Below are 27,886 nucleotides of genomic sequence, written 5' to 3'. Positions count from 1 at the left end.
CAGGCAGCACAGTGAAATCACTTAGAAGCAGTAGTTGCGAGGCACTGCTCCAGGAGGCTCTATGATCAAAGCCTTGGACTTGCCCTGCAATGCAAAGGGGTAGAGAAAGAAGCACCCTCTCGTACAGCACAGGACTAGCTATGCTTGATTTTATGCAGTTTCAGCCTATGATGAAATCAGTAAAATAGAGTGATTTTTTATGCTGATAGTATTTAAAATGGAAGGTTTAATTCAGACAACTTTGCTTTTTCTCAAGCTAGATTTTCTCTTAAAGTATAACTTTATTTATATTTGTGCTAAGGAATTCTGAGTGCTTGGCCTTTGGCTTTCAAGTACATCTAACGGCCTGACTTACTTTTGGTTTGCTTGTTTTTAATTGAGCAATAGTTACTCCAGGGCACAGGCCTGCTCTGAACCCATCAGGTATTTTCCATTTCACCACAAACAGTACCAGATTTCAGGCCACCCTTTTTCACATTGGGAAAGCAACTCAGAGGCCTATAGCCTGACCAATTTTGCAGGGCACAGTTTTCATCAAAGCCAATTTAATTTTCCCAAGTTTGGGTTTCAGGCTGATGTCACATTTCTTAGGCTTCATAAAACAAACAAAAGGGAAACTGAATGTTGCTGAGCTGCTTCAAAAGCACAAGAAAGACATTTAAAACAAAGTTAATGCACGTTCTAGGACCAAAGCAATCAGGATGAGGAGAAGTCAACAAACTGGGAGAAGGCATTTGCAAGAGAGTGAATGGACATAAGCTCGCATCAAGACTATATAATAGTATATTATTTTATAAAAATCAATAAAAAGATAACTATAAAAGTGGGAAAACTACATGAATACATGAACATGGTCAATAAATGTATATGAAGAATCATTTGACCTCACTAGATATAAGGGAATTATAAATCAAGACCACAGTGAGATGCCATTTTTTTTTTTTAACTACTTGGCAAAAATTAAGAAACCTGATAATATCAAATTATCAGATCAACTGGCTCTTAAATATTGCTGATAGGAGTATATACTGATATAACTGTTTTGGCAAAATAACTGGCTCTATGTTCTTAAGTTAAATATTCATATAATCCAGCAATACCACTCCTAGTATATAGCCTAGGGCAGCTGTTCTTAACCAAGATGGTTCTGCCTCTTAGAGGACATGTGGCAATTTTTGGAGACATTTTTTAGAGTTGTCACAACTGGGAGGGAGAGATTACTACCGTCATCTAATGGGCAGAGGTCATGGATGCTGCTAAACATCTTACAATGTGCAGGACCCTCCCTATAACAAAGAATTTTTGGTCCAGTATGTCAGTAGTGTTGAAGCTGAGAAACCCTCCCTAGGGATACTGAAGTACATGAGTACCAGAACATGAATACAAGAGTGTTCTTGGCAGCATTGTCTGTAATTGCCAAAAACTGGAAAGCACCCAAATGCCCACCAACAGAAAAAGGAATGAACAGACTACAGTATATTCAAGGCAGTGAAAATGGAGGAACTACAGTTTCACATAACAATATGGATGAATAGTAGAAGCATAATGTAGAGTGAGGAAAGCAAGTCCAAGAAGGCACATACAATATGATACCCTTTTTATAAAGTTAAACCACACACACACAAAATTACACAATATACTGTTTAGTTATACATATATTTGATTATACTAAAAAACAACAAAAACCCCACTTACTGTTGTTGTTGGGTGCCACTGAATCAATTCCAACTCATAGCGACCCCATGTGACAGAGCAGAACTGCCTCATATAATTTTCTTGGCTGTAATCTTTATGGGAGCAGATTGCCATGTCTTTCTCCCAGGGAGCCACTGGTGGGTTTGAACCACCAATCTTTAGGTTAGTGGCTGAGCGCTTACCCACTGTGCCACCAGGGCTCAAAAAAAAAAAAAAACCCACTTGTAATGATAAACACACATTTAAGAGTGTTGGTTACCTCTGAGGAGAGACCCAGAGATGGAGCACACAGATAGATGTAGGTTAGGGGTAATACTCTTAGTTTTTTTAGTTAGGCCATGGTCTCATGGGTATTCTTTATACTAGTAAGCAGATGCTACATAAAAATTAACTAAGAGAGGACTACACATGGGCCAGTAATGACAATGGGTCATGAACCACTGGATTAGGATTAATCCAGTTCCATACAGTTAGGAGTTTTAAAATAAGTAACAAAGCAAAATATTTTAAAAAGCAAGGAAATATGAACTATGGGGCAGGGGCTCAATCTCCTTCTATTCAATAAGTATTTATTGAGCACCTGCTATGTACAATACAACTGGGGTACTGTGGTTAATAAGAGGTTGTTACCACCTTGGAGTTTATAGGACAGTGGGGGAAAAAGACGTTAAACAACTAATTAATTGCACCAGGAAGTATTCAAAACAGAAGTGGGGGGTGATGTGGCCTCAAAAATGTAGAAGGCATCCGCAGTGCCACTGGAACAAAACTCAGAAGGCTAAGAGGGAATTAACAAGGAGATGAGATGGGATTTTGCACGTAACATTCCCCTGCTCAAACATGTCTACTAAACTTAGGATCAAATTTTCAAGTCTAATTTGCTTAGGCTAACATTCTAACTCTTTTTTATCTCTCCAACTCCACCTCCCACTTTCCCTAAATGAATCTTCTCTGCCCCAGCTTAATCCATCTACCAATCTATCACTTTTCCACCCAGTACCAAGGGCTTTTCAGCCGTGGGATCCGTGTAGGAGCTATTCTCTGCCTGGAGTTACTCCCCCTGCTCTGATTCTCCAAAAGACCCAGTCCAGGGCCTCAGCCTGCAGGGACATCCAGTAAGGATTTGTACCTGTTGCAGTTCTTTGGTACAATCGACCTCACACAGGGCTGAGGGCTGAGGCACTTGTTAAGGATGGTCAAAGAATAAGATTGAATGAGAATTTAGAGATGACCCATATAATCTCCCCATGTTACAGATAAAAGAAGATGAGGCCTAGAGAGGTCAAGGTCACATCCAACTTGCCTATAAGAACTCCAGTCTCCTAATGTCCAGGCCAGTGTCGTTTCCACCATGCCTGGCTACCGATGCAACCAAAGCAGAGTCTAAGCTGGTTTCACCACTCCATCATCACCGCTCCGTTCCTTCTAAGCAATAGTTCTCCTGAGTCTGCTTCCCAGGCCTCTTCTCGTACAGGCCACAGACAAAATACTGTCAGTTGCACAGGATACTAGGGTAAAAAGACAAGGCGGGTTGTGGCCTCTAGGAGACCAGCTCAGGGGTCCAGTCATCCCAGACCTGCCTAGTGGCCATGAGGGCCGAGGGGATCAGTGTCTTTGCACAGGCATGACCCATTTGTGGCAACTAGTTAGAACGTTCTGTCTTAAGGCTTATTAAGCAGACACTTTATGACTTAAACAGACAATATTAACGTCCCATTTAGTTCTATAAAATGGATTTGAATTATATCTTAATTAGATGAAAAAATATTTCATAGAAATATTTTGTTAACTTTAAGGCAAATAACGTGCCCCTTGGGTTCCATCTGCATGGGTAATCACTTGGCATTAGTGAATGCTTAAGTTGTAGTTTGAACTTAGCTTCACAGTGACTCACACTTTCTATTAACTTTAAGGTTGTTTCTAGGTTACCAGGGACCCAAGATAGATTTGAAATTTTCCAATGAATGATCTTAATCAGTTAAGACAAATTCCTGATGAACTGAAGCAGTGATTTCATTTAAAAATTGGTTTGTTATCCACCAAATAATAATAAAAAACTTCCCTCAAAAGATTTTTACCAGCCAAGAGAATGAAAAGACATCTAACAGAGCCCAGCTGTTGCTCTGATGTTTCCATGGTGAGAACCCAAATTTAGACAGGAAAGTATTTATTATCCCTCTAGTACGCAAAGTTTAGCGGGAGTATCAAGTACAGCCCACAGATATCGAATATGCCCCAAAACCTAGACTTTTGGCCAGAACCTAATGCATGAAGCCATTATTTTGCTGTTGTTTTAGAATAAGCTACCTATGAATCCAGCATATAATTTCTGCTGAAAACATGGAGTGGTTTAATATAATAGAATTCAAATGTGCAGAGTACAATATCAATAGGAAAAAAAACACAATTAATAGCTGGGCTACAGACTTCTTCAAGTGTAAAGGCAAATCGATCCAGAGATAATTACAGATGAAGTATCTCACTACTATTTTTGTGTGTGCACTTTGATCTTACGTTTCTGAAAAACGTTAGTTTAAGCAATGTCCCTCAGGCATCTGAGAGAGCAGAACAGTAACTAGGGTGAAGGTAGACTGCAATTCTCCTACCGACTGTTGAGAAGAGCAGGGACGCCAAGAGCCGTCCCAGGCTGAGGTTTTAGAAAGATGGTGTCTTGAGGTGAAAACAACCCTGCCCCGGGTCTGCCTTGCCTTGGTCCTGAGACCTGGATCAATTCAGGAACTTCCCAAGGGCTCTCTTACCTCACTAATAAAATGGGAGCTTCCACCTCTGGTGGTCTGCTATAGCTGAAGAAACAAAATTGTACGGACATTAGACAAGTTCTCCCACTTCCAAAATTGTACACATAGTAATCTAATGTGTTTTTTTCTGATCAACCTTGCTTTCAAATGTTTCAAATAATGGAACTTCTTATTCACACACATTATAGTGTCCATGTTTTTCACAAATGGGAAGAGCAGGATACTAAAGAGTGAAAAATCTCTAGTTGGAAATGAAAGAGATACTATCTGTATTTCAGAAGCAGATATCAAATGTAATCCCCATAACAAGGCCAAACATGTTTCAGAGTTTTAGTGTGCAGTAATATCTAACTCATGACTCAGTTTGATTCTGGAACTTCTAATTGCCTTTTCATATGCTTTGGACTTCAATACACCACAACCAACTCTTAATATGGTAATAAAATACAGATAATTGACATCTAGAGATAAACCCCAAATCTTACATTTCAGCCAGGGTTCTTCTCACCAACCTCAAGTTCTATTTTCTACCACCTCGAGTCATGCTTCCAAATTATCAGCAGTAACCACACGGACTTGTTTGGGTAGCATTTGCTTTCTACTTCATTGACCATCTGCTGGTGGAGATGCAATGAGGAACAAATTACATTAAAAAGTGGTAACAGGAAAAGAAAAAGATCAGCAAAGGGCCAGGACTCTCTACAAAGACCACTGCCAATGGAACTAGATGTCTATCTCAGGTCTGCATGTTGTCCGGCACGGTCGTACAGTTCCCACCAGGTTCCAAACAGGTCTGGGCTCAGCTTGGTCCAGGAGGATGGTCCTGTGAGATCGGCAGCAAGAGCTACTGACTCTTTCTCAATGAGTGTCGCAAATCCTCTATGTCTCTTCATAGCCACTGGCAACCACTGATTTTCACCCTTGAGGTATATTTTTTAAAAATATGAATACACAGGCCCAATCTTTGAAAAATTTTATTCGACAATTCAGGGGTGGGGTCCCAAGCATGAATAATTTTAGATGCGCCACAGGGTTGAGAACCACTGCCTAGTCTCAGTAGTTCTCAGTAGTTCTGCAGCAATAGTCACCAGCACCAGCTTCTGATCTCCCTCAATGCCTGCCAGGCAGCCAGGCACCTCTCCAAACGTGCACAGCTGACCCTTGCACACCAAATAATAACCAGATTCCATGCAGTGGTTTACAAGGCCCTTGCAGGACCTGCCTTTGCTGACTGTGCTGTCTCTCTGCCCCTTCACACTTTATACTCTTGCCTCTTGAGGCTCCAGTCAGTGACTCAGGTATACCAAGTCTGTTCCTCCCTTAGCCATTGAACATGGCATTCCCCTGGTCTGGGGTGTTCTTCCCCCACTCTCACAAAGCCCACTCTTCCCATCCTTCAGGATTCAGCCTAAATGCCAGAGAACGCTTCTCAGACCACCCCCATCTCACTATTCTCTTTATTAAAGGGTTTTTAAAAATTAACATGTAATTACAGGAATCCATACTCCCCTTGAAAAAGTATAATATTACTGATAAAGTTAAGTCCTCTTTGACCAGAGATAATCACTGTTATAAATTTGGTGGATAAATTTCCAGAATTCAAAAACATATGCAAATATGTATTATTTTACAATCTTTTTAAATATAGCCATTTATATGGCAAGAATGTCTGTACTTTTGGTATAATTCATTTTTTTCCTTTTCTTTAAATTGTGCTTCAAGTGAAGCTTTACAATTCAAGTCAGTTTCTCAGACAAAAACTTATACACACATTGTTATGTGACCCTAGTTGCTCTCCCTATAATGTGACAGCACACTCCTCCTCGCCACCCTGTATTTCCTGTGTCCATTCAACCAGCCCCTGACCCCCTCTGCCCTCCCATCTCATCTCTGGACAGGAGCTGCCCACACAGTCTCATGTGTCTACTTGAACTAAGAAGCACACTCCTCACCAGTATGATTTTATGTTTTATAGTCCAGTCTAATCTCAGTCTGAAGAGTTGGCTTTGGGAGTGGTTTTAGTTTTGGGCTAACAGAGAGTCCAGGGGCCATATCCTCTGGGGTCCCTCCAGTCTCAGTCAGGCCCTTAAGTCTGGTCTTTTTGAGGTATAGCTCATTTTTCATTACTGCCTGGTGGTGTAGTGGTTAAGTGCTACGGATGCTAACCAAAGGGTCAGCAGTTCGAATCTGCCAGGTGCTCCTTGGAAACTCTATGGGGCGGTTCTGCTCTGTCCTATAGGGTCGCTATGAGTCGGAATCAACTTGACAGCACTGTTTTTTTTTGGGCTGGCTGCATTCTATCATACAGGTATGCTATGTTTTGCTTATCTAACCCATTGACACCCATTGCCTTAAGCCATACCCAATTTTTTGCATTAAAAGTGAAGTAATGATTATCCCTGCACGTGTCCTTGTACACTTCTGCAAGCCCTCCTCAAGGGCATATATTTATATCCCTGTTACTCCCTATCATGCAGCCCTGTTTGATCCCTTCATAAACCCTCTCCCAAAGCTATATATACTTACTGCTGTAATATTTATTGATACATTGTCTTTCTCACCAGCTGGGTTGCAAGCTTCATATGGGTCATGTTCACCAACTGTATCCCCAGAATCAAGCATATAAGAAAATATGAGTTGAATGAATAAGTAAATGAATAGATATGATTTTGCTTCTTTAATCCCATGAGCTAGGATTGCTGCCTCATCAAACTCAGGTCAGTAATTTTAAGACCAAAAGTTCATAAAATGTCAATACTGACTAAGAAGCCTGTTAATGTAAGGCTACCCTGAAATACATGCCCAGTATTGGGGGTTTCTCTTTTACAGAAGTGGTGGCTTGATCATTTAGTTGTAGATGCAAGCTATTATGGAATGTGGGCCCAAATCGCAACCACCATTTTAACAAACACAAAAGTATTATCAAAAGTACTTCATCTTTACTTCACGAAATCTTCCTCATTTTGTGGTCAAGATTACTTACCCTTCTATTTGGAAGGCAATTTTACGAGAATTGTTATAGATGAAAAAATATTTTTTAAAAAAGAATATCCTCTCAAAAAACACGCTTTGCAAGTACTGACTTACTTTTTTGTTTTACCCCAGGCTTGCCATTAGCATGCAGCCATAGCAGCTTTCCCGCCACCCCCATCCAGGACCCCTGGGAGATAAATGCCTGCCTGCAGCAGGCCCTGACTGACCACTTCCTTGTGGGGGCTCATCTCTGGTCAGTTTTTAATCTCATGTTTACAAAACCAGAACCACAAGCCTGAAGAAAAAAAAACAAAAAACAAAAAAACCTCAGGAATAATATTACTTCTCTGAGGCAATGTGAATACTGTAATTGAGTACTCATGAAGTGCAATATAATTGTCTTTGAATTCCTCACTGTGTTACTGTGTCTTCAGGAAATACTCTCTATCAGGACGATCAAAAGGGATTTAGGCTGTAGACACCAGTCCCAAATGTGCCCTGGCCTTTTCAGATTCTGCGGGGTGCTCTCCAGGACAAGGAGCAGACTTCTCCCTTCTTTGTTTCCAGGGATCTATTCAGGGAAAGCAAGCTCTCCCTTGTAGAGCTGCATCCACTCATTTATTCTATTTATTTAACAAATTTCGTGCTGGGCGCCCTATGGTAAATACTTTACAAAGTTCAATTCTTTAGTCCTCACAAGAACGTATGCGGTAGGTACTCTAATGACCCCATTCACAGATGAGGAACTCAGGCACAGAGAGGTTAAGAAGTTTCCTCAGGGTCACAAAGCTAGTAAGCCAGGATTTGAATCAAGGTAGTCCAACTCCAGTGTCCATGTTCCTAACCACTATACTATGCTGCCCTTGCCTATGATGATTCTTTTGTGGCTGGCAGGGGTGGGGGAGGGGGAAGCCTATTCTGTTTAAGGACTGGAAAAGAAAACATTAATTCTTCCTTCTTTCAGATTCTTTCCTGAACGCCAATGGTTCTTCTCACTATACCCATGTGCAGAGGTTGTCCACCAACTCTCAGCCGTAGCCGCTACCTGTCTCCATGCCCATATCCTTAAGCCCCCACACACCCACTAGGTAGAGGATCTATGAGACCTTGCTAGAGGGCACTGTGAGACACATTTGAAGTAAAACTACATTCCATGTTAATTTGGACCACATGTTCTGAAAGGAAGATTGGTTAGCTGTACCTCATCCTAAAACTATCAGCCAGGAACCTGAAACATCACATGAAGATCAGAAAATGGAATTTACTTTCTCAAATCAGAAAATACAGTTAATATATATATACATAAATACACGTACACATACACACACGCTTGTTTGTTTTTTCCAGGGATTTACCCATTCACTTCTCTGCTCACTCTGTTTTAGTTCCCTGTGTCATAGCATCTAAGCCATGGATGACCCTGAAACTCCACATCTGAGTTCCAGAGTGCCTATCCAGTTGACTGTAGGAATTTCTACCTACCCACAGATAACTCAAACTTAAAATTCCCAAAGCTTAATGACCCTGGGTTATGAGCTGCCTGGGAATCACCCCCAGACACCTTTCTGTTTCTCACTATGTAAACTGTTCTGCAAACTGTGTCTTCCCTGCGTCTCATCAGCTTCCTCTACTCTCCATTCTCCTGCCGATGCCTCCGGCCAGGCCCTCTCCACCTCTCCCCAGGACTGGTGGTGCAGCCCCTCATTGCAGTCTGCTCTCCTCCAACCATGCTCCATGCTGGTCCTGGAGTAGGCTTGCTGCGACAGAGCCCACTCACTTCTTTACTTAAAATGCATCAGTAGTTCACCTTGGCTTTAAGGATAAAGTTCACCCATATCAACACAAGACACAACAATCTTAGGATGTCATCAGAGCCTATGCTGTGGTCTCCTCTTCCACTCCCACCATTTCAAGTTGTTTAGAGATCCTGGATGATAAAATGCTGCTGTACACGACTAAAGCATTACTCTGTCCATAAGCCTCTCAAAGCAGCATTTTCCCCATTTCAACTAAAACCCATCCCAGTGCCGATGAGTCGATTCTGACTCATTCTCCGTCTAAATGCCACTCTTCCACCCCGCTCCCCCCCTCCAACACCTGTCCAGGAGATAATGATGGAGCTGGAAGGACATCAGAAACCAACAGTTCATTAAATGTTCTCCCAGATTTTAATTTAAAAGCCTGAGGTTCTCACTATACACAACCACATGAGGAACTTGATTTGCACAACCAAAAAAATAAAATAACCAAACCAGTTGCCATCAAGTCAATTCTAACTCATGGGGACCCCATGTGTTCAGCAGAACTGCACTCCACCAGGTTTTCAATGGGTGTAACCGTTGGAAGTAGATGCCTTTCTTCTGAGGCATCTCCAGGTAGATTTGAACTGCCAACTTTTTGGTTAGTAGCCAAGCATGTAACCATTTGCACCATCCAGGGACTCCTTGATTTGCACAATAGAAAGACATAAATGTGTTGTTCCTTCCAGCCTGCTTTCACCACTGAAGTTCAGGTGTCATCCATCCATCCAATCCATCCATCCATCCATCCAGTCCATCCATCCATCCATCCATCCATCATCCATCCATCCACCCACCCACCCACCCATCCATCCTACCTACCTACCTATCTATCCATCTATCATCTATCAATCATCTATCTATATACACACATGTGCACGTATATACATACGTATGTATATAAAATTATATATATGTAAAATAAAATTTATATATAAAATATGTATATACAATAAAAAATATTTTTTAATTCTGCCAATTTCTTTACAACCTAGAGATTCCCAAACTCATTTTAGCAAAGTAAAAACCTCCAAAAAACTTGCAATCTGGTCAAAGTGAATCTTTGAGAAACCAGAAATCTTGCCCCAGAAATCAGAAAGCGCATGCATCAAGGCCTCTGTTTTACTTAATGCAGGTTCCCCCATTCCCAAATCCTCTCCGCACCAGCCCACTACTCAATACTCAGGAAGCCAGGAACAGCCTCTTGGACATTAAGCGGTTAAGTCTGAATCCCTGGCTGTATTCCAATCATACCTGCATGAGGGGGTCACATCCCTTGTCAGTGAAATCCATTTATAACAAACCATTTACCATGAAATAAAACTTCCCAAGTAGCTACTTGCTGCTCACGTATCAGTGGCTGTTAATCTCGTTGTTGTGAAATCCTCTAGCATGTTTATGCCAGTGCACAAAACACTCTCTCCGGTTCATGTCCATATTTATTTAACAATTACCTTCTTTAGTAGAACAATATCTGGGAAAGCTCCAGGGCATGGAGTGACGGTAATAATAATAGCAGCTCTCTCTTAACTCTCCCACCACCTTATTAAAGAGGTAACATGATCTTGAGTTTTCAGATAAGAGGACTGAGGTCAAACATAGGGAAGAAGCCGTGTCTGTGGCTCTGAAGACCACGCCTATGCTCTCAGTCTTGGCTCCTATACCATAAAAAACCTGCTGCTGGTGAGTCAATTCTGACTTAGAGACCCTATAGGACAGAGTAGAGCTGCCCCATAGGGTGTCCAAGGAGCAGCTGATGGATTCGAATTGCTGACCTTTTGGTTAGCCGCTGAGCTAACCAAACCTTCCTCCTGGGGCCAGGGCAGAACAGGTCTCCTGAGCCCTAGATTTTGTAGGTTAAGGGTGATAATGCAGCACCGTACCCACTGTGCTCAAGTTTTTTGCTTGCAAATCCATTGTCCGTTATCAACTACTTCCGAATAATAGAGACGTAGGTCCGCTCTGCTGTTTTGCTCTGGACCTTGCAGGTAATCAGTGAATGAGTTCCAGAATCCCTGACAATGAACTCCTGTGGACAAGGCATGAGGGCAATGCTCTAATCTAGAACTTCGGCATGTGTATGTGCCTCGGTTCTGTCAGAGACTGGCCTGCAAAGCTTGAAATATTTACTATGTGGCCCTTCACAGAGAAAGTCTGCCAGTCCCTGCCATAGAAGCACGTGGCTGTAGTCTGCACCATCCACTCCCCAACCTGTTGTCATCATCCACTCGCCGCCAGGTCACTCTTCCATGCATATTAAAATATACACACGACTGAGACTTGGAAGGCACAACTGCTAACATTATTGACTGAATGAAGTTCAAAATTACTGCTACAGGTTGGAATGTTGTGTGGAAATCAACAGGGTAAAATTCACAGTTCAAATATTAAGTCCCATGCAATGTTCAAATAGAAAGACTGACATACGGAGCAGGAAGGAGACCTGTTGTGTGTTGACAGCGGTAATTAAGAACTGGGATGAATAGAGAAGAAACTAGGGAGGCACATTTAGGTCTGAAGACTTTGCTAACAAGCAGAGCACCCCAAGGATGGAACAGGACGCCTTGGGGAGGAGAGCACTGAGCCTGGAAGTGCACCCCATCCTTTGGAAACATAACAGAAAGGATTCCTGCTTTGGGCTAGAAAACCCTTAAGAACATTTCAGGCCTAAGATTATATACTATTACAATTTAAAACAGAGACCTCATTATCTTGCTAATTAGATGCCAACCACAACTTTCTCAGTAACAAATGAAAGCACCATAAATTTTCTTCCTTCCAATTAAATCTGTACAATTTCAGTGCAAAGGTTAATCTGATTATGGCACACCCAGTCAAGCAAAGATGCTCTCAGGGGACAGGTGACCAGTAAACTCGTACTTTACTTGCCAAACGCTCAGTGTGATGGTCTATTTCTTAAGAATACAAATGCAAACCAACCTAAGCTCAGTGTCTTAAGTCCTTGTAAGAATGAAAGCACACAGCCTAGCAGGCTTAAGTCTGTAGGGAGACTGAGTTTTCTCCTTCTCAGCTTCTCTTTGAAGTTTTATATTTACCTCAATAAAAACATACCTATACATGGCATGTAAATCAAACTCCATCTCTAAAACATCAGAAGTGCAAATCTTGCTCAATGATTATGTCTAGGAACAGGTGGTTGGGGATAGTTTTTTATCTTTGGACACTGAGAGGCAAAGACCAAAGATGTGAGTTTAAACTACTTTTCGGCCCCTTAGTTCTGCAACTGGGCACAAAGCACCTCCCCTCTGTTACTTGTAAATTAAGAATAATGTCTGCCTCAACTCTATAGAGGATTGTTTTGAGAATTAATTCAAATGATGAAAAGGACTGAGTTCAGGGTGCTACATATATTTTAGAACAATATGAATCTCTTTCTAACATTAATGTTATTTCTAGCTTCCTTTCAAAAAAGTGTTGCCATTAATTGGGTCATAGAGTTATAAAATCCAGCCGAAAATTCCTCATATGTGGCATATGCTACAAATTAGCAGAGAGTACAGCCAGGATACTCACATAGTGTAAGTGCAATCTAGGGCAGGCATGCTTCTGTGTGCTTCAGGTCTACAGGGAACGTAACACAATGAGCTACTTGATTCTAAAGTACTGTTTCAAGGCACAGATGTTGAGCAGGTGACTAAGCTATGCACGCAGGGATCATTTCCCATTTTGCTTCTCGTCACCCTTTCCTTCTATCTCACTCCCATCTCTGCCAAAATTGTGCTGTCACTTTGGGGCCACAGGGCAAAATCCTTCCGACAGGCCTTATGGCTGAAGTCTCCTCATGATCATCAATCTCTAAATTGCTATCTGTCTTTATAAGTTGGAAAGTGTATTGTTCTGCAATAAATGCTACTAAAATTTATGTTAAAGCAATAATTTAGGTAAAATGAAAAAATTAGCCCTATTTGAAAATAGCCCAAACCCACTGCCGTTGAGTTGATTCTGACTCACAGCGACCCTATAGGACAGAGTAGAACTGCACCATAGAGTTTCCAAGGAGCGCCTGGCGGATTTGAACTGTCGACCTCTTGATTGGCAGCCATAGCACTTAACCACTACGCCAGCAGGGTTTCTACAGCTGCTAACCAAAGGGTCAGCAGTTTGAATCCGCCAGGTGCTCCTTGGAAACTCTACAGGGCAGTCCTACTCTGTTCTACAGGGTCACTATGTGTCGGAATCGACTCGACAGCACTGGATTTGGTTTTTTTTGTTTTTGGTATTTGAAAATAAAGAAAACAGCAGCATTCAGTGCAGAAGGGCCTACAGTTCCAGAATCCACCAAGCCCAGCACCTCGGAACTGTGAACTGTGCTCAGGATGGTCCAGTACACTGCTGTTAGTCTTGTCAACCTGGGAGGTCGCAAAGCCTTGACACCTGAACTTACAGCATAGGGGACCTTTGAAAAGCATAAGAGCAAGAAATAGACCAGGAGTAAATAGACCAGGAGCAAATAGACCAGGAGCAAACACAAGACAAGTGGACAGAGCGAGAGAACAGCGACCACATCTGCAGGGTCCACCAAGATCCTACCCAACGGTATCTTTGGTGGTTTTCAATATAGATTTTTCAGTCCACTGTGTACATTTTCTTCAGCCCCTTGCACAATTAACATCTCCATACTAATTTCTGAAGCCACTGGCTGGGAACAATACCGAAAGAAGGCTCTAGGTGCCCTATGTTGAGCCCAAGTGTTTTTAAGATCCTAGATCACAAAGCACAGTTTTCATGGTAGAAGTTTTCCTTCCTCAATGTGTTTAGAAGTTTAGGTCTCCTTTTCACTAAAACAGAATTTACTGTACACAAACTCTCAGAAACAGAAAAACCTGTAGATGGAGGGTCCCTGGGCTATGTGCTAACGAACGGTTTCAGCAACTCTAAAACCAATACTCTTCTCTCTCTCCTCTGGGATAAGAGGCAACCAAAGGGGTGGGCTGGTTAAGGCTCAAGTGATTCCATGAGTACCTCTCAGAGCAGTTCTTGGTGGTGGTGATGGAGGGGTGTTCCACTAGGGATGCAGGGGAAGGGATATAACTTGATGGCTCTCTTTCAAAGTTTGTCCAGCTTATTCTGAGTTATTTTCTTCTTCACCAAATAGCCTCTTGACCTAAATTTGGCTCCCAGTTGGGTCCACATAATGAGGCAATCACTCCCTCCAAGTGACGTGAGCACTACTTCCACTCTGTTGTCAGTAGGAAGTGGTGCTCAGGAACCCCAGTGTATCAGTCAGGCCCCTGTGGACCTGGGACAACAACTATTGGGGGAGCCATAACCTGGGCCCAGACCCAGAGCAGCAAGGCACCCATTTGCTGCACCTCCCTTTTACGGAGGCACTTCAGCTTTCCCATAGTTTTGTCAAACTCTACATTTCAAATATATATATAATTTCTCATGGGATTACCGATCTATCTACTACCTTTCTCATTCTTACTTTCTCTCAGCCCACCGGATGTGAGATTCATAAGGACAGAGATCATACCTTTTCCATATATATATCTTCAAGGCCTTGGATAGTCTGGCCTATAACAGACACTCAATAAAAATTTTTGCTAAATAACTGAATAGATGAAATCATTAGCATTTACTGAAATACAGCTTTTTTTTTTTTTTTAATTCATACAGGTTCATTCTATTTAACTAAAACTAACTCAACAATGAATTGTCACAAGTATCACACCTCACACTAATACCATGGCATACCATTTATTTCTAGGCCTAAGATTTATGTTTGGGTTCTTCACTATTTGTTAAAGCACAGATTTTTCTGAACGTCTATTAACTGAGATATTCAATAATATAAAAACACAAGTTGCTGAAAAAGAGGTCATGAGGTTAGTGAGATCAAATCTGTGCATGCCACCCAGGCCACCTTGCCCTGGGAAGTTCTGTGGGATTTTTGGATTGTGGTTTAATGGTAGAGAAGAGGCAGGGAGCAACGCCGAGGGCCCTATGGGGCCAGCTGGGAGGTGACTATGGTGCGCACCTGAGGGGTGTGGCCTCCCTCCCTCTTTCGTGTCCTGTGCCCCTCTCCACTGCTAGGTTGATGCTTACTTTTCACTGGGATCTCGCACTTGACTGGGCTTGAAGCCGGGAGCCGACTGGGAGCAGGGGCTGGTGGGAGCCGACAGGGTACTCTTAATGCTCTGTACCGAGTGCCTGCGGCTCCTCCTGCGGTCCAGGCCCTGGTGCTCGCTGCTGCCACTGCCGCTGGAACACACGCTGGCCCTCCTCCGGTCCCGGCGCCCGCTGGGGGGCAGCTCGGCCGTCTCATCGCCATCCTCGTGCCTGAGTGCCACCTGAAAAAGCAGAGAGGATTTAACCTTGTCTCTTCCTGACCTGCAGGCCTCAGCATCACTGCAAGGTCTCTACCACCACCTGTGTCCCAAAGCATACTCTGCAGCCTGAGCGACGCTGGCCATCCTGCATTCTTCCAATCAAGTGGACACAAAAAGGACAGCCAGCCACATGAGTAGGTCTGAGGACCACTGTGTAATTAGACGGGGCCTTTACCCTGCACCCCAGCATTTCCATCTCCCAGGCCTGAGCTTCCCCTTGCCCACCCTCTGCTCCTCTCTGGTCCAGGAGGCTGAGTCCCACCTGACGTCCAGTGGTGGCCAGTTGCTGGTCATTCCTGAGCTTGCTTTCTCAAAGAGGGGCTCAGAAGAGTATAGCAAGGATTCTGGTCAGAGGCGAGAGCCACAGACCCTGGTGAGTGGGAACCGGACTCACCCAGAAAACTTTTTGGAGTCCCTGGGTGGTACAAAGATTCACACACTTGTCTGATAACCAAAAGGCTGGAGGTATGAGTCTGTCCAGAGATACCTTGGAAGAAAGGCCTGGCAATCTACTTCCAAAAAAGGAGCCATTATAAACCCTATGGAGCACAGTTTTACTGACACACATGGGGTTGCCATGAGTTGGAATAAATTTGATGACACTGAAAGGAAAGACAGTGCAGCAGCTGGGTTGCTTGATTTCGGAAGCTTGGCTGACAGCTGCTGTGGCTACCAGCTGCTGTGGCTGCCAGGCTACCATCCACAGCCTGATTTCAGGGCTGCAGGTGAAGCCTGTAGTTACACTAGACAGCCTGCTCATGCAAGTTGCAAATATACAACAGAAAGAAGCATGTCCCCTAGAAGATTTTTTTTTTTTTTTACTTTCCTCTTGGAAATGATATATAACTGTACAGAATAATAATTGGCTTACATTTACCACTTCAGCTTTCATGTGAAAACCTGAGCCACTGGTACCATCCTTCATTGGTACCCTGGCCTCCTGTCAAGGATATTTTAGTCCCACTTCTAGTTGTTACCCCCTCCAGAGGCCCAGCTCACCCATCTCACGCTGTCCTGGATCCTACCCTGCAGGCTTCTCACCCCACATTAAAACCAACTGTCCATTCTTTCACCTAATTCTTCTTCAGCTCACTTCCGGCAGCCAGCTCTGCTCCTAATCTAAGCTCACTCTTCCCAGATGTGGGCTATACTCATCTGTATTTCTGGCTTCTTTAATGTTTTTATACCCGCCTTCTCTAAAGCTCCTGGTGGTGTAGTGGTTAAGAGCTACAGCTGCTAACCAAAAGGTTGGCAGTTCAAATCCACCAGCGGCTCCTTGGAAACCCTATAGGGCAGTTCTACTCTGCCCTGTAGGGTCGCTATGAATCAGAATCGGCTTGAGGGCAAAGGGTTCTCTAAAGCTGGATGGTAAAAACACCACGTTTTGGCACTGACAAGATCGTGTGAATGCCAACTGTGCCACCAACAAACAGGTGAGACCTGTAGCAAATTACTTACCCTTTCTCCAGCTCACCCAGTGAGGGTAACAGTATTGCTTTGGAGGTTAGTGGTAAGGATGGCATAAGATAACCTGTATAAAGCATCTAGGCTGGGCTTTATCCCATGGCTGGTGCTCAATATATATGACCGCACTCTCCCACTCATGTCCTCAGATGAAGTGGCCTAGGATGTCCATAAATTCCCCAATCATGTGGAACTGACCAGTTGGGCCACCTTGCTGCCCAGGTGAACCAGGCCCAACCAAGTCCAACAGTCCCTCTGACTTGGTAACCAGGGAGTCACACAGTTCCAAGTCCTCAAAAGTGGCAGTTCTCTGGTGTTGTGAGTGCTCTTAGCCATGCTTCACAACCCAGGCCTGACATAAGAGCATGCAAAAGTCATATAAAGGCCCAGATATATAACCATAACCTGTCTACAGAAGACCTGGCTATTGCAAAATCTATCGTCCTCTACATCCAAAGTTTTGGCACCTGTGTTCATTTACCAAGGTGAGCTTGGCGGAGGCAAGGCCAGGTTGGCCACTCCCATCCTAGGGCACAGGGTCATATGAGCATTTGAGACACAGAGCTATTTAACAGGAGTGCCTCTCCCCTTTACCTACCCCATTCCCAGTTTCCTCCAGCATTTAGATACAATCAATTTAGTGAACGCTTCTTTTTATATGCCATATACATTTTATAGAGTCGCTATGAGTCGGAATTGACTTGACGGCACTGGGGCACTGGGGGATACATTTTATACAAAGTCTCAAATATATGAACACAGTTGAATAATCTTTTGACTATTTTATTATCCCAGAATTGTCTAGTCAGAGACATAATTTTGGAAGGATTGAGGTAAGAATTGATAAATCAGAGTTCCACTAAAGCTCTATCTACAAAATTTCACTGGACAGTGTATTTCCTGGGAAATGCCCCTCCAGTGATAACTGCAAAAACTAAAAAAGAAATTATGCATTTGGTCAATCACATTTATCATCTCAACTTTAACACTTTAAAAGTCATCATCTGGAGAAAGTTTGAAAATCATCATACACCTAATCAAGGACAGCATTTTTTTTTTTTTTTTTTTTTTACTATTTCTAAGCAGTTACAGTCACATGTCGCTTAATATCCATGATACGTTCTGTGAAATAGGACGTTATATGATTTGGACGTTGTATGAACACCTATTTTATACTTAGCAAAGCTATATGGAATATCTTTTGTTTCACTTCCAGATCGATACTTCTTTGCCTCTTGCTGCTCCTATCACTACCACTGGTTTTGCTATGTTTGGAAGCCATGACACACTTCGTGGTAATACTTTAGAAAGAAAATTAAATAGAGAGAGAATGCTACAACACTTCAGAGACCTGCGATACATGAGATTGGATGCTGCTGCCTACAAGTCAAAGCATACACTGTTATTCAGTAAACTTTTTATTTGTAAGTAGAGAAAGTTCACATTAAAATACCACTAGAAAGTACAGTACATACATAAGCCAGTAACACAGGCATTTATTACAACTATCAAGACATATGTGTTATAGGTTATACGTGTACTATACCATTATACACCTGGAAGTGCAATCACTTCGTATACAAGAGACATGAGATACAGGTGTTACATGCAGGAAGCTGTTGTGTTTGCTACATCCAGTTACGTCCACTATGTTCCATTCTTGATCAGGATTTCTGAACTTTATAATAACATTATGGGACACAGGTGGACACTGCCCGAACAAACACTGTGTGGCTCACGACTGTGTTTGATTTTTCTTCATTTTTAGGTATAAAAATTCTAGACCATTTGAACTTATTCTGACCTGAAGTATTGATTCTGCTTCTTATTAAACGCACATTTGGAATGATAAGATTAGAGGCTAAAGCAGAGTTCATATATTTCTAATTCCTTGTCTAACCTCAGAGATCTAAATAGTGAATAAAACTCTGCTCAAAGTTCCTTTCAGAAAGGCATGCTGGGTGTACACAAAGTGAAACCCACATTAACTGCCTTTTACCAAAGAAAATGGGGACAATCAGAAAGTATAAATGAAAAGAAAAATCTAGAAAATTGTCAAGACAACAGCATAAAGTAGAATCCAGTTGGGGTTGTCCAAAGCTCAGATCATTTATGAAACATTTATCTCCTTGAAAAAAAAAAAAAAAAGAGTATATGGTGGGAGAGCGGGCATGAAGGATGGGCACAGACTTCCAACAGATCCAGTGGCAGCCTTGGGCGGGGCAGTCAGGGACAATGTAACATGAAATTTAGGGATAGTGTTCATTCGTGGGTTGGCATTAATGATAAGAATTCTAGAATCACCAGTACCTGTCAATGACAGAAAGAGAAACTTCACTTGCATGTACAGGGCTACCATGGCATTATTTCCAAGTTCTTCTGATTCTAGGGAGAACTGCAGCTTAGAGTCAAAAACACTACAAGCTGAAAAACACCTGGCAAGAACAGCTCTTAACACAAGGTTTTTATCACCTCTGACAAGGAAGAATCTTAAGAGGTTGGACATATTAGCTAATTATTTCTGAAAGGAACAGTTACCCCTCCCCCACATAGTATTCAGCCTTAAGATGCCTTTCCCACTTACAGGGACTACATTTTCAGAACCAAAAGCTAGGCTACGTGATTTGAAAAAGATTTCTATTTTGATTTATGAATATATGTATTTGATAAGTCATATGAAGCTAAAAAATTCAAATGAATTCACTTAAACATAGACCAAATTTGTCTTTCTTAAATGGAATTAAATTACATGGAATTGGGCCTATGCCCGGAAAGCCCAGGACACATGGTACCAGACACGTGTATGCTTCTATTAGGAAGAGTTCTAGAAACCCAACCAAGTTCTCTGCAATTGTTTGAGAACATTCAAAGTATTTTGTCAGGAACACTGGCTCTGCTTGAAGGCCTTCTTGCTGCCCCTGCATGTACTGAAGTTGGCTGCCCTATGGCAGTAAATTAAAAAAAGAAATAAAAACCCTGACTCTGGTATCTAAAGTATTCAGCTGTCATCTTGAGTTATTACCCAGGGCATTTGCCCCTTAAGGTAGGTGCTTTCTGATTAAATCATGTGCTGCCTTCAACCTAGCATCTGGCAAACTCCATCATAAAACGTGTGGTATTTGGAAGACACCTTCATTCAAGCACTTACTGTACTTCTACTCTGGGCAGGTGTGCTGCTGGGCCCTGAGGCTAGAAAGAAATAACATACATCACGCTGAGTAGCACACGGGGCATCAGACAAGGAAGAAGGCCCTGAGGCCTATTAGATCAGAGGTGAAGACAGAGGCAAAACACTCAGAACCCCACCCCATTGCCTTCAAGCCGACTCCAACTCACAGCGACCCCACAGGACAGAGTAGAACTGCCCCATAGGATTTCCAAGGCAGACTGCTATATCTCTCTCCTGTGGAGTGGCTGGTAGGTTCGCTCTCTCTCTCACCCTCAGTGAAGCTGTGGTTAACAGCACGAGTGTTCTTTAAACTAGTTATCAAGTTACACCTAGACCAGGGTTTCTCAAACTTCAGTGCACATCAGCGTCACCGGGAGGGGTTGTTACACCACAGGTTGCTGGGCTCAGTCCCAGAGGGTCTGATTCAGTGGGTCTGGGGTGGGACCTGAGATGTATCTCTTCTAAGGAGTTCCCAGGTGATGCTGATGCTGCTGCCCACACTCAGCACCACTGGCCTAGGCTGGATTTTATCTCAGCCTCTGATTTCTCCAGAAGTTATACGATGCATTACAAAAGGCATGTTCTGCAGAATTTCAAACTGTCACAGAATCCAGACTTTCTGGAGCCATTGAGGCCGGATGAACCCCTGAAACTATTGCCCTGAGATAATCTTTAAGCCTTAATCCTTAAATGAAAAATATCCCCTGAAGTCTTCTTTAAACCAAATGATAGTTTAGCTTAAATGGTAAAGACTGCCTTTAGCATTGCGCTCTTTTAAAGAACTATCTATATAGGATCGAACTGACAATAGCAACTCGAAAAGTTACATAGGGAGTTTAGGGGGCAGTGAGTTTATATTAATGGGGGAGGAACAATTCAGAAAGGGAGGGTAAGAATGGTTTCACAACTCGATAATATAATCAGTGTCATTGAATTGCACATGTAGGAATTGTTGAATTAGTATATTTTCTGCTTTGTATATTTTCAGTAACAACAAAAATAAATTATATATTTTTAAAAAGGTATGTTTTCTGTTACCTCATAAATGTTAAACTGCTCCACTAAGTCCAGGTCAGTCCCTTTCTTGTTCAAGTGCCTCTGTGACACGGCCGCAAGGCCCAGCTCCTCCAGGCAGTCCACCACATCGTAGAAGGTGTCCTGATCTGGTAGCCCGGACAAAGTCTGGAAGAAGAACCAAACAGACACGGCTTAGGGGATTGCCTCATGGCTCGCCAGGCATTTTTTACATGGCAGCCAGTGGTCACAATTACAACAATGTGGGACAAAGCAAAACAGATGACAAGTTTACTTGAGAAAAAACTTCCTTAGTATGATAGGCACAGTAAACCTCAAGGTTCCCATCCCTGGTGTACACGGGCTACATAAATCCCTCCCCTCGGATGTGGGCAGGACACTGTCATCGGTGGATGCTATTCCTGTGGCTACATTACATTCTACAGCAAAGGTGCAGGATTTTGTAGATGTAATAAAGGTCCCAAATTAGTTGATTTTGAGTTAATCAAAGGGGAGATTATCCCAGTTTGGCCTGACCTAATCAGCCAAGCCCTTTAAAGAAGGCTCAGGCCTTCCCTGAGCTCAGAGATTCAAAGTAAGAGAGATTCTCCTGCTGATCTTGCAGAAGCAAGCTGCCATGAGTTCTACAGCTATAAGGAAATGAATTCTGCCAAAACTATGTGAGCTGAGAAGAAGACCCCAAGCCTCAGATGAGACCACAGCCCCACTCAAAACCTTGATTGCAGCCTTGTGAGAAGCTGAGCAGACAACCCAGCTTTGCCTGGATTCCTGACCCACAGAAATGGTGAGATAAATACGTGTGGCTTGAAGCAGCTGTTTCGTAATTTAGTATGTGGTAATTTTTTTTTTTTAATAGAAAACTAATACGGTTAGTGATTACAGACTCTGGCTAAGATCAATATACCAACAGCTGGAGTTATGACAATTTAAAGATGATTCCCTTTTATTTCAATTCAATAGCACCTCCTTTTTGGTCTAAGAAATTTAGGCATACGTGAGAAATTTAAAGTAGCAACCAAGATACAAAAAGATAACCCAAGAAAGAAAAAGCTGACTTCTCTCTGAATCCTGCCTCTTAAAAAAGGATGGTACTGTCAGACCAGATCCCTACTCAGAACTAGACCACAGGCTGGGAGGAACCTCAGGTGATTTAGGCAAAGCCTCTAAACTTATGAATGAGGGAGATGAAGGCCTGGGGAAGGAAGAGATTTACCTGAAGTAACAGGAAGTTGTCCCTGGGTGGCGCAAACGATAACACGCTCAGCTGCTAACTGAAAGCTCAGAAGAAAGGTCTGATGATCTAGTCTTCCAAAAAAAATCAACCACTGAACGCCCTATGGAGCACGGCAACACGGGATCACCGTGAGTTGGAATCAACATGGCGGCAACCGGTTTAACAGGATGTTAGTAAAAACCCTGGGATAAAACCCTGGGCTCAGAGCTGCTACTTCAGTCTCCTCTCCTCACACACTTGGGCATTCTACACAAATTACTGTGGTCTGCAGTCTCAGACACAGGTCTTTACTTCCTATTTATATCACTGCCTTGGCATTTCTAAGAACACTGCATGTATATTTGAAAATAATTCTAAATATGGTAACTTGCCTTGGAAGACATAAGCCCAACACTTTCTTAAGAATCATTTCACAGCACCAACTTCTCCACCACTTCTATTTTGGGGTTTTTAATGGTAGAAAAGCAGCCTTGGTGGTGCAATGGTTAAGCAATCAGCTGCTACCTGAACCCACCAGTATTTCCATGGCAGAAAAGAGCTGGTGATCTGCTCCTATAAAGATTTCAGCCTAGGAAGCCCAAGAGGGCAGTTCTACTCCATCCTACAGAGTTGCTGTGAGTCAAAATTGATGGCACACAACAACAACAATATAGGAAAGAATGTCTCTACCCAAATAATGGCTTTTTCCTTCCTTTGCTGAGCAAAGAGTACACAGCTCACTGTTATTGGTATTAGAAACTAATGAAAAATAACTGGGATGTGATCACTTACTTAATTGGGAGCCCAATAAGGACACAGAACAGGAGGCTGTGCCTCAGTTAGAAGCTGTAATAAACAGGTGCTCACATTCAAGTGGTCCAGTGTGAAAGCTCACACCAATGTCCATAGGCGCTGGGCATGGCAGAGAATAGGTAAGGGGTTACAGGTGGAGGGACAGCATGTCACTATAAAAGGAAAACACAGGGGCGATTTTTGGGAAGCTGTAACTGTGCTGTATCCTAATTGTGGGGGTTACCCACAACTATAACACATGTGTTAAAAAGCATATAACGATATACCAAAGGAAAAAAACCAATTTTATTATATAAAAAACTCTAAAAAAATGATAAAATTAAGTGTAAAAACAAAGGCAATCTTCAGCTTGAATTCCATCCAGGTTAATCATCCCCTGGCCCTGGTGGCGCTGCTCCTTTCCCAGGGCCCTCCGGGGTCTTGCCTTTTCTGAATGTTCTAAGCCAGCGCTATAGTAATCCATCGTGTCACGCATCCCTCCAGCTGCCTCATCCTATTCTACAAGGTGGTCAAAACCTGAGCCTCCCCAAATTGCGGACTCCCACTGAGGGGACTTCAACTGGATTAAGACAGGGTAGAATATAACATTAATTTGCAGGGTGAGAAGGTGGTTGATTTCTGATGCTTCTCAGATCTTCTAATGAACAAGTCTAGACCTTGAAAACTACCTTGATACTGTCTCTGTTTAACAAAGGGATAGCAGGCTTCAGTCTTGGAGTCTTAGGCAGCCTAGAATAGAGCACCCTTGTATCTTAGGTGGAAACCTTGATGGTGTAGTGGTTAAAAGCTATGGCTGCTAACCAAAAGTTCTGCAGTTCGAACCACCAGGTGGTCCCTTGGAAACTGTATGGGGCGGTTCTACTTTGTCCTATAGGGTCACTATGAGTCGGAATCAACTCAATGGCAACGGGTTTTTCTTTTGGTGCCTTAGTTATCTAGTGCTGCTATAACAGAAATACCACAAACGGGTAGCTTTAACAGACAGACATTTATTTTCTCACAGTTTAAAAGGCTAGAATTCAGGTTGCCAGCCCTAAAGGAAGGCTTTCTCTCTGTATTGGCTCTGCAGGAAGGTCCTTGTCACTTTGAGCTTCTGCTCCTGGGCGATCTTTATGTGGCTTGGCATCTCTCTTTTCTATCTCTGCTTGCTAGCTTCTGTTCAATCTCTTTTATATCTCAAAAGAAAGATAAACCCTACATTAATCCTGTCTAATTAACATAACAAAGATAACCCATTCCCGAACGAGATTGTAACCACAGGCATCAAAACTCACTGATAACTACTTACAGCTACGCTACGGGACAATGCAGAACTGACCCATAGGGTTTCCATGGAGCGGCTGGTGGATTCAAACTGCCAACCTTTTTGGCTAGCCACCGAGTTCTTAATCACTACACAACCTGGGCTCCTAACCACAGGCATAGAAGTTAGCATTTACAAGACATATTTTTGGGGGACACAGTTTAATCCATTAACACCTTGTGTTAAATTCCATGTTATTAAGTCATCTTTCATTTTGTTGAAAGCAAAATTAGAAACAGCTCAATTTGCAATATAATAATTTCCCAGATTTAAGAGTTTGAATTTTTTCCAGACCCATATTAACATTCCAATTTTGTTTGGTATCTCAGAGGATTTTACTCACTGGGCCAACAAACACTACTAAAATTCAACCAAACAAAACCAACATGGGTGCCAGCGGTCTGTTGATCTTTTTGAGCAAAGGATTTCCATTTGGAGTAAAGTCCTCATGAATCTTCCTGGGCTTCCCCTGGGCCAGAACAAACACAGCAAGAGACAGAACTGCCAGAAGAGAAAGAGTAAGCACGGAAGTCTTGCACACCTTAATTGCCATATGATGCCAAGCAAAGGGTGAAGCATACGGGGTTCTTGCTCGGGACTGGCAATACAGTGGCCACGCCGTGCCGGGTGCTGCCATAGTCCTAAGAGTCAGGCATGGCCTCTACCTATGACATCTTACAATGGATAAACACTGTGCAGGAGTGTAAAAATTCCATTTTTGCTGAATTCAACGTTTTCCAAAAGAGTGTCAGTGACTGAGCATGACCGGAAATAGATGATCTTGATCATCTTCAGTTTTTCTCCACTGGGTGTCAGGAACAGGGAGGAGCCTGGAAGTGATGCTTCTCAACTGTGTATACATGTGAAACACTTTTTACAATAAAGTGCAGTCAACTGACCAGAAATCTTTAAGTCCAAAAAAAAAAATTAGAAGATTGCTTAAAAATACACTGGAAAATAAATTCACCAATAGATCTGAAAATAAAAACAGATTTCTTAGACATATTCTTCAGAAAAGGTGTGCCCATTCCTTAGCAGGACGGAAGGGGAGTTTCCTGTGTCCCTGGCAACACGCAGCATTTTTAAAAATAAATAATACATGGCAGAGATTCCTAGTTGATAATCAAATATTCACTTTCAATTTTCCTGTTCTTTCTCAAATTGAAAGAACCCACTTTTGAGTAGCATGAGGAAGGCATTTGCGATGATGGAATAGTTATATATCCTGATGGTGGTGGTGATTACGTAAACCTACGTGTGATAAAATAACACTTAACTATATATATATGTATACATATATGCCAATTTCCTGGTTTTGATATTATATCATCTTTGCAACTTCCTATGAATCTATAACTATTTAAAAATAAAAAAAGAAAGAAGCCCTCTTCCTTCCTGCCCCCCCCGCCCCCCCCCCAAAAGCAATCATAGCCAACATGTCTTGGGGAAAAAGTCTTGTTGCTTTACTATTTTATTTTTAGCCTCATTGTCTTCTATTTTTCTACTGGATTCTTAATCTGTTTCGGATAGTACCATTTTCTTCCCTATTTTCCAGTATGTCATTTGCCTTTAAATTTTGTGATTTTTATTTTATAAATAAGATCTTCTGCAATTTTATGCAGTCAAAGATTTTAAGTCCTTTCCTTTGGAATCTTCTTCACTGGTTTTATTATGAAACTAACCTTCACCAACCAGAAAACAGTTAACCTTCACCTCTAGTTTCTTTTCATTTTTTTTATGGTTTGAATTTTTACATTCAACTCTTTAATCTACCTGGAATTAAACCTACCATATTTTTACACAAATAATGCATGCATTATACAATTTTTGCCAAGTGCGTGACCCCCTCCCTCTCCACCCATCATTTTCGTAAGTGTTGTATGTGTGGGGGAGTTCTTTACATGGGTGCATTCTTTGCAAAAAATACAGTATATGATCAAAATACGTTTTTATTTCCATTCAGCAAAACGTTCCCCAATCATAAATGAAGCTAACTCATCCCCATTGATTTTGGTCGTGCACCAAGCTGGGGTCTGTTTCAGAGCTCCTCTGCTCCAACCAGGAATGAGCCAAGACCACAGTATTTTAATCCTTGGAGTATGTGTGACACTTTAATACCTAGTTGGAGAAGTTTCTCCTCATAATTACGCTGCTTTCTATTAATTTGTCCCCCAGTTCATCAGAGGGAAACATGTGCCCAGCTATCTTTCAAGGAGAGATTCTGGGTCTTCTCTGATGTATCAGCATCACTTCAGTTGGTCCCACAGGCCCGCTCCCAGCAGCATGGAAAGTACAAACAGAAGATCTCTGGCATGGTTGCTGTGGTACCTGGCTCCAGGGCATGGCACTCAGCAGGAGAAGTCCCTCCCCCTAATTATTAAAGAGAAGGGACTGAGGCACCGGGCTTTTCAGTCTGGGGAATCCCAGGTCAGTATGGGACCCACAGCCACAGAGCAGCATCTGTGAGGACAGGTGCTGAGGGCTACTGTCTGGCAGGGTGGTGACCATGGAGAAATGCGATGGAAGGAACAGGGGCATAAAGGTGTGGCTACCACATAAGAGGAGAGTGGGGTCTGCCCCCAGGAATTCTTCTCTCCTGCAGTTAGAATTCAATACAAAGGGGAACAGGAGCACCCTTCATTTCTTCCTGACTTGTGAACTATTTCCATACAGTAAAATGTGCTAACTTATATGCGTAAAGAAAAATGTTTTTAACAGGACATCTTGATAGCAAAAGAAGCATAAAATTCTTCCTGTCACCTTTCTGGTTTCATTAGAAAAGACGAGAGCATGCAGGCACCCATAGACCTTCACACACATATATACACACGTGTGGGTGGACATGGGTTTTCTTCTGTGAAGGCACATGCTGCAGCCATGGTTCCAGCCCCCATGATGGGGGTCTACATGCTTCGCCTTGTATTTAGAGGGCCAATTTTAGCTTTAACACCAACCAACCTTGTTCACTAAAGTCATGGCATAAACCAGCAGCTCCGTGTCGACCCCATCTTTTTCTTCCAGGATTTCCATGATATTTGACCACGGTTTGACTCCTAAAATTAAAGCAAAAATCATCAGAAACAGGAATTTAACAGTCCAACTCTCATCACACATTATCCAAGGACTTGTCAACCAGTGATGGTAGTGCCTTTCCGACGCCAAATTCCAAAGTTGATACTATCCTTAGGGTGGACTTGAGCATCCTTTTAATTAAGAATATTTCATAATAGGTAACTCTATACTAAGTTCCATTCATCCTCTTGAAAATGTATACTCCTCAGTGTCAGGGTGCCTCTCTACTTGCTTGCAA

At 42.4% G+C, this 27,886-nt stretch overlaps 1 protein-coding gene across 5 annotated transcripts in view; it reads right to left on the bottom strand.

Moving 5' to 3' along the window:
- FHOD3 (formin homology 2 domain containing 3) overlaps window positions 1-27,886 on the bottom strand; it is a 509,300-nt gene that overhangs the window by 144,823 nt on the left and 336,591 nt on the right. For all 5 annotated transcript variants that reach the window (XM_049901902.1, XM_049901903.1, XM_049901904.1 and 2 more), the window contains 3 exons: window positions 27,535-27,629; window positions 21,251-21,394; window positions 15,296-15,540 (listed from right to left, as the gene is read on the bottom strand). In XM_049901902.1, the coding sequence (XP_049757859.1) occupies window positions 15,296-15,540; window positions 21,251-21,394; window positions 27,535-27,629 (484 nt within the window). The remainder of the gene's footprint in view (window positions 1-15,295; window positions 15,541-21,250; window positions 21,395-27,534; window positions 27,630-27,886) is intronic.

Source organism: Elephas maximus, chromosome 11 (genome assembly GCF_024166365.1).
Source record: "Elephas maximus indicus isolate mEleMax1 chromosome 11, mEleMax1 primary haplotype, whole genome shotgun sequence".
In the NCBI taxonomy this organism is placed as follows: domain Eukaryota; kingdom Metazoa; phylum Chordata; class Mammalia; order Proboscidea; family Elephantidae; genus Elephas; species Elephas maximus.
The sequence above is the reverse complement of the archived record's forward strand: the minus strand, read 5'-3'. Positions and strand labels throughout refer to the sequence as shown.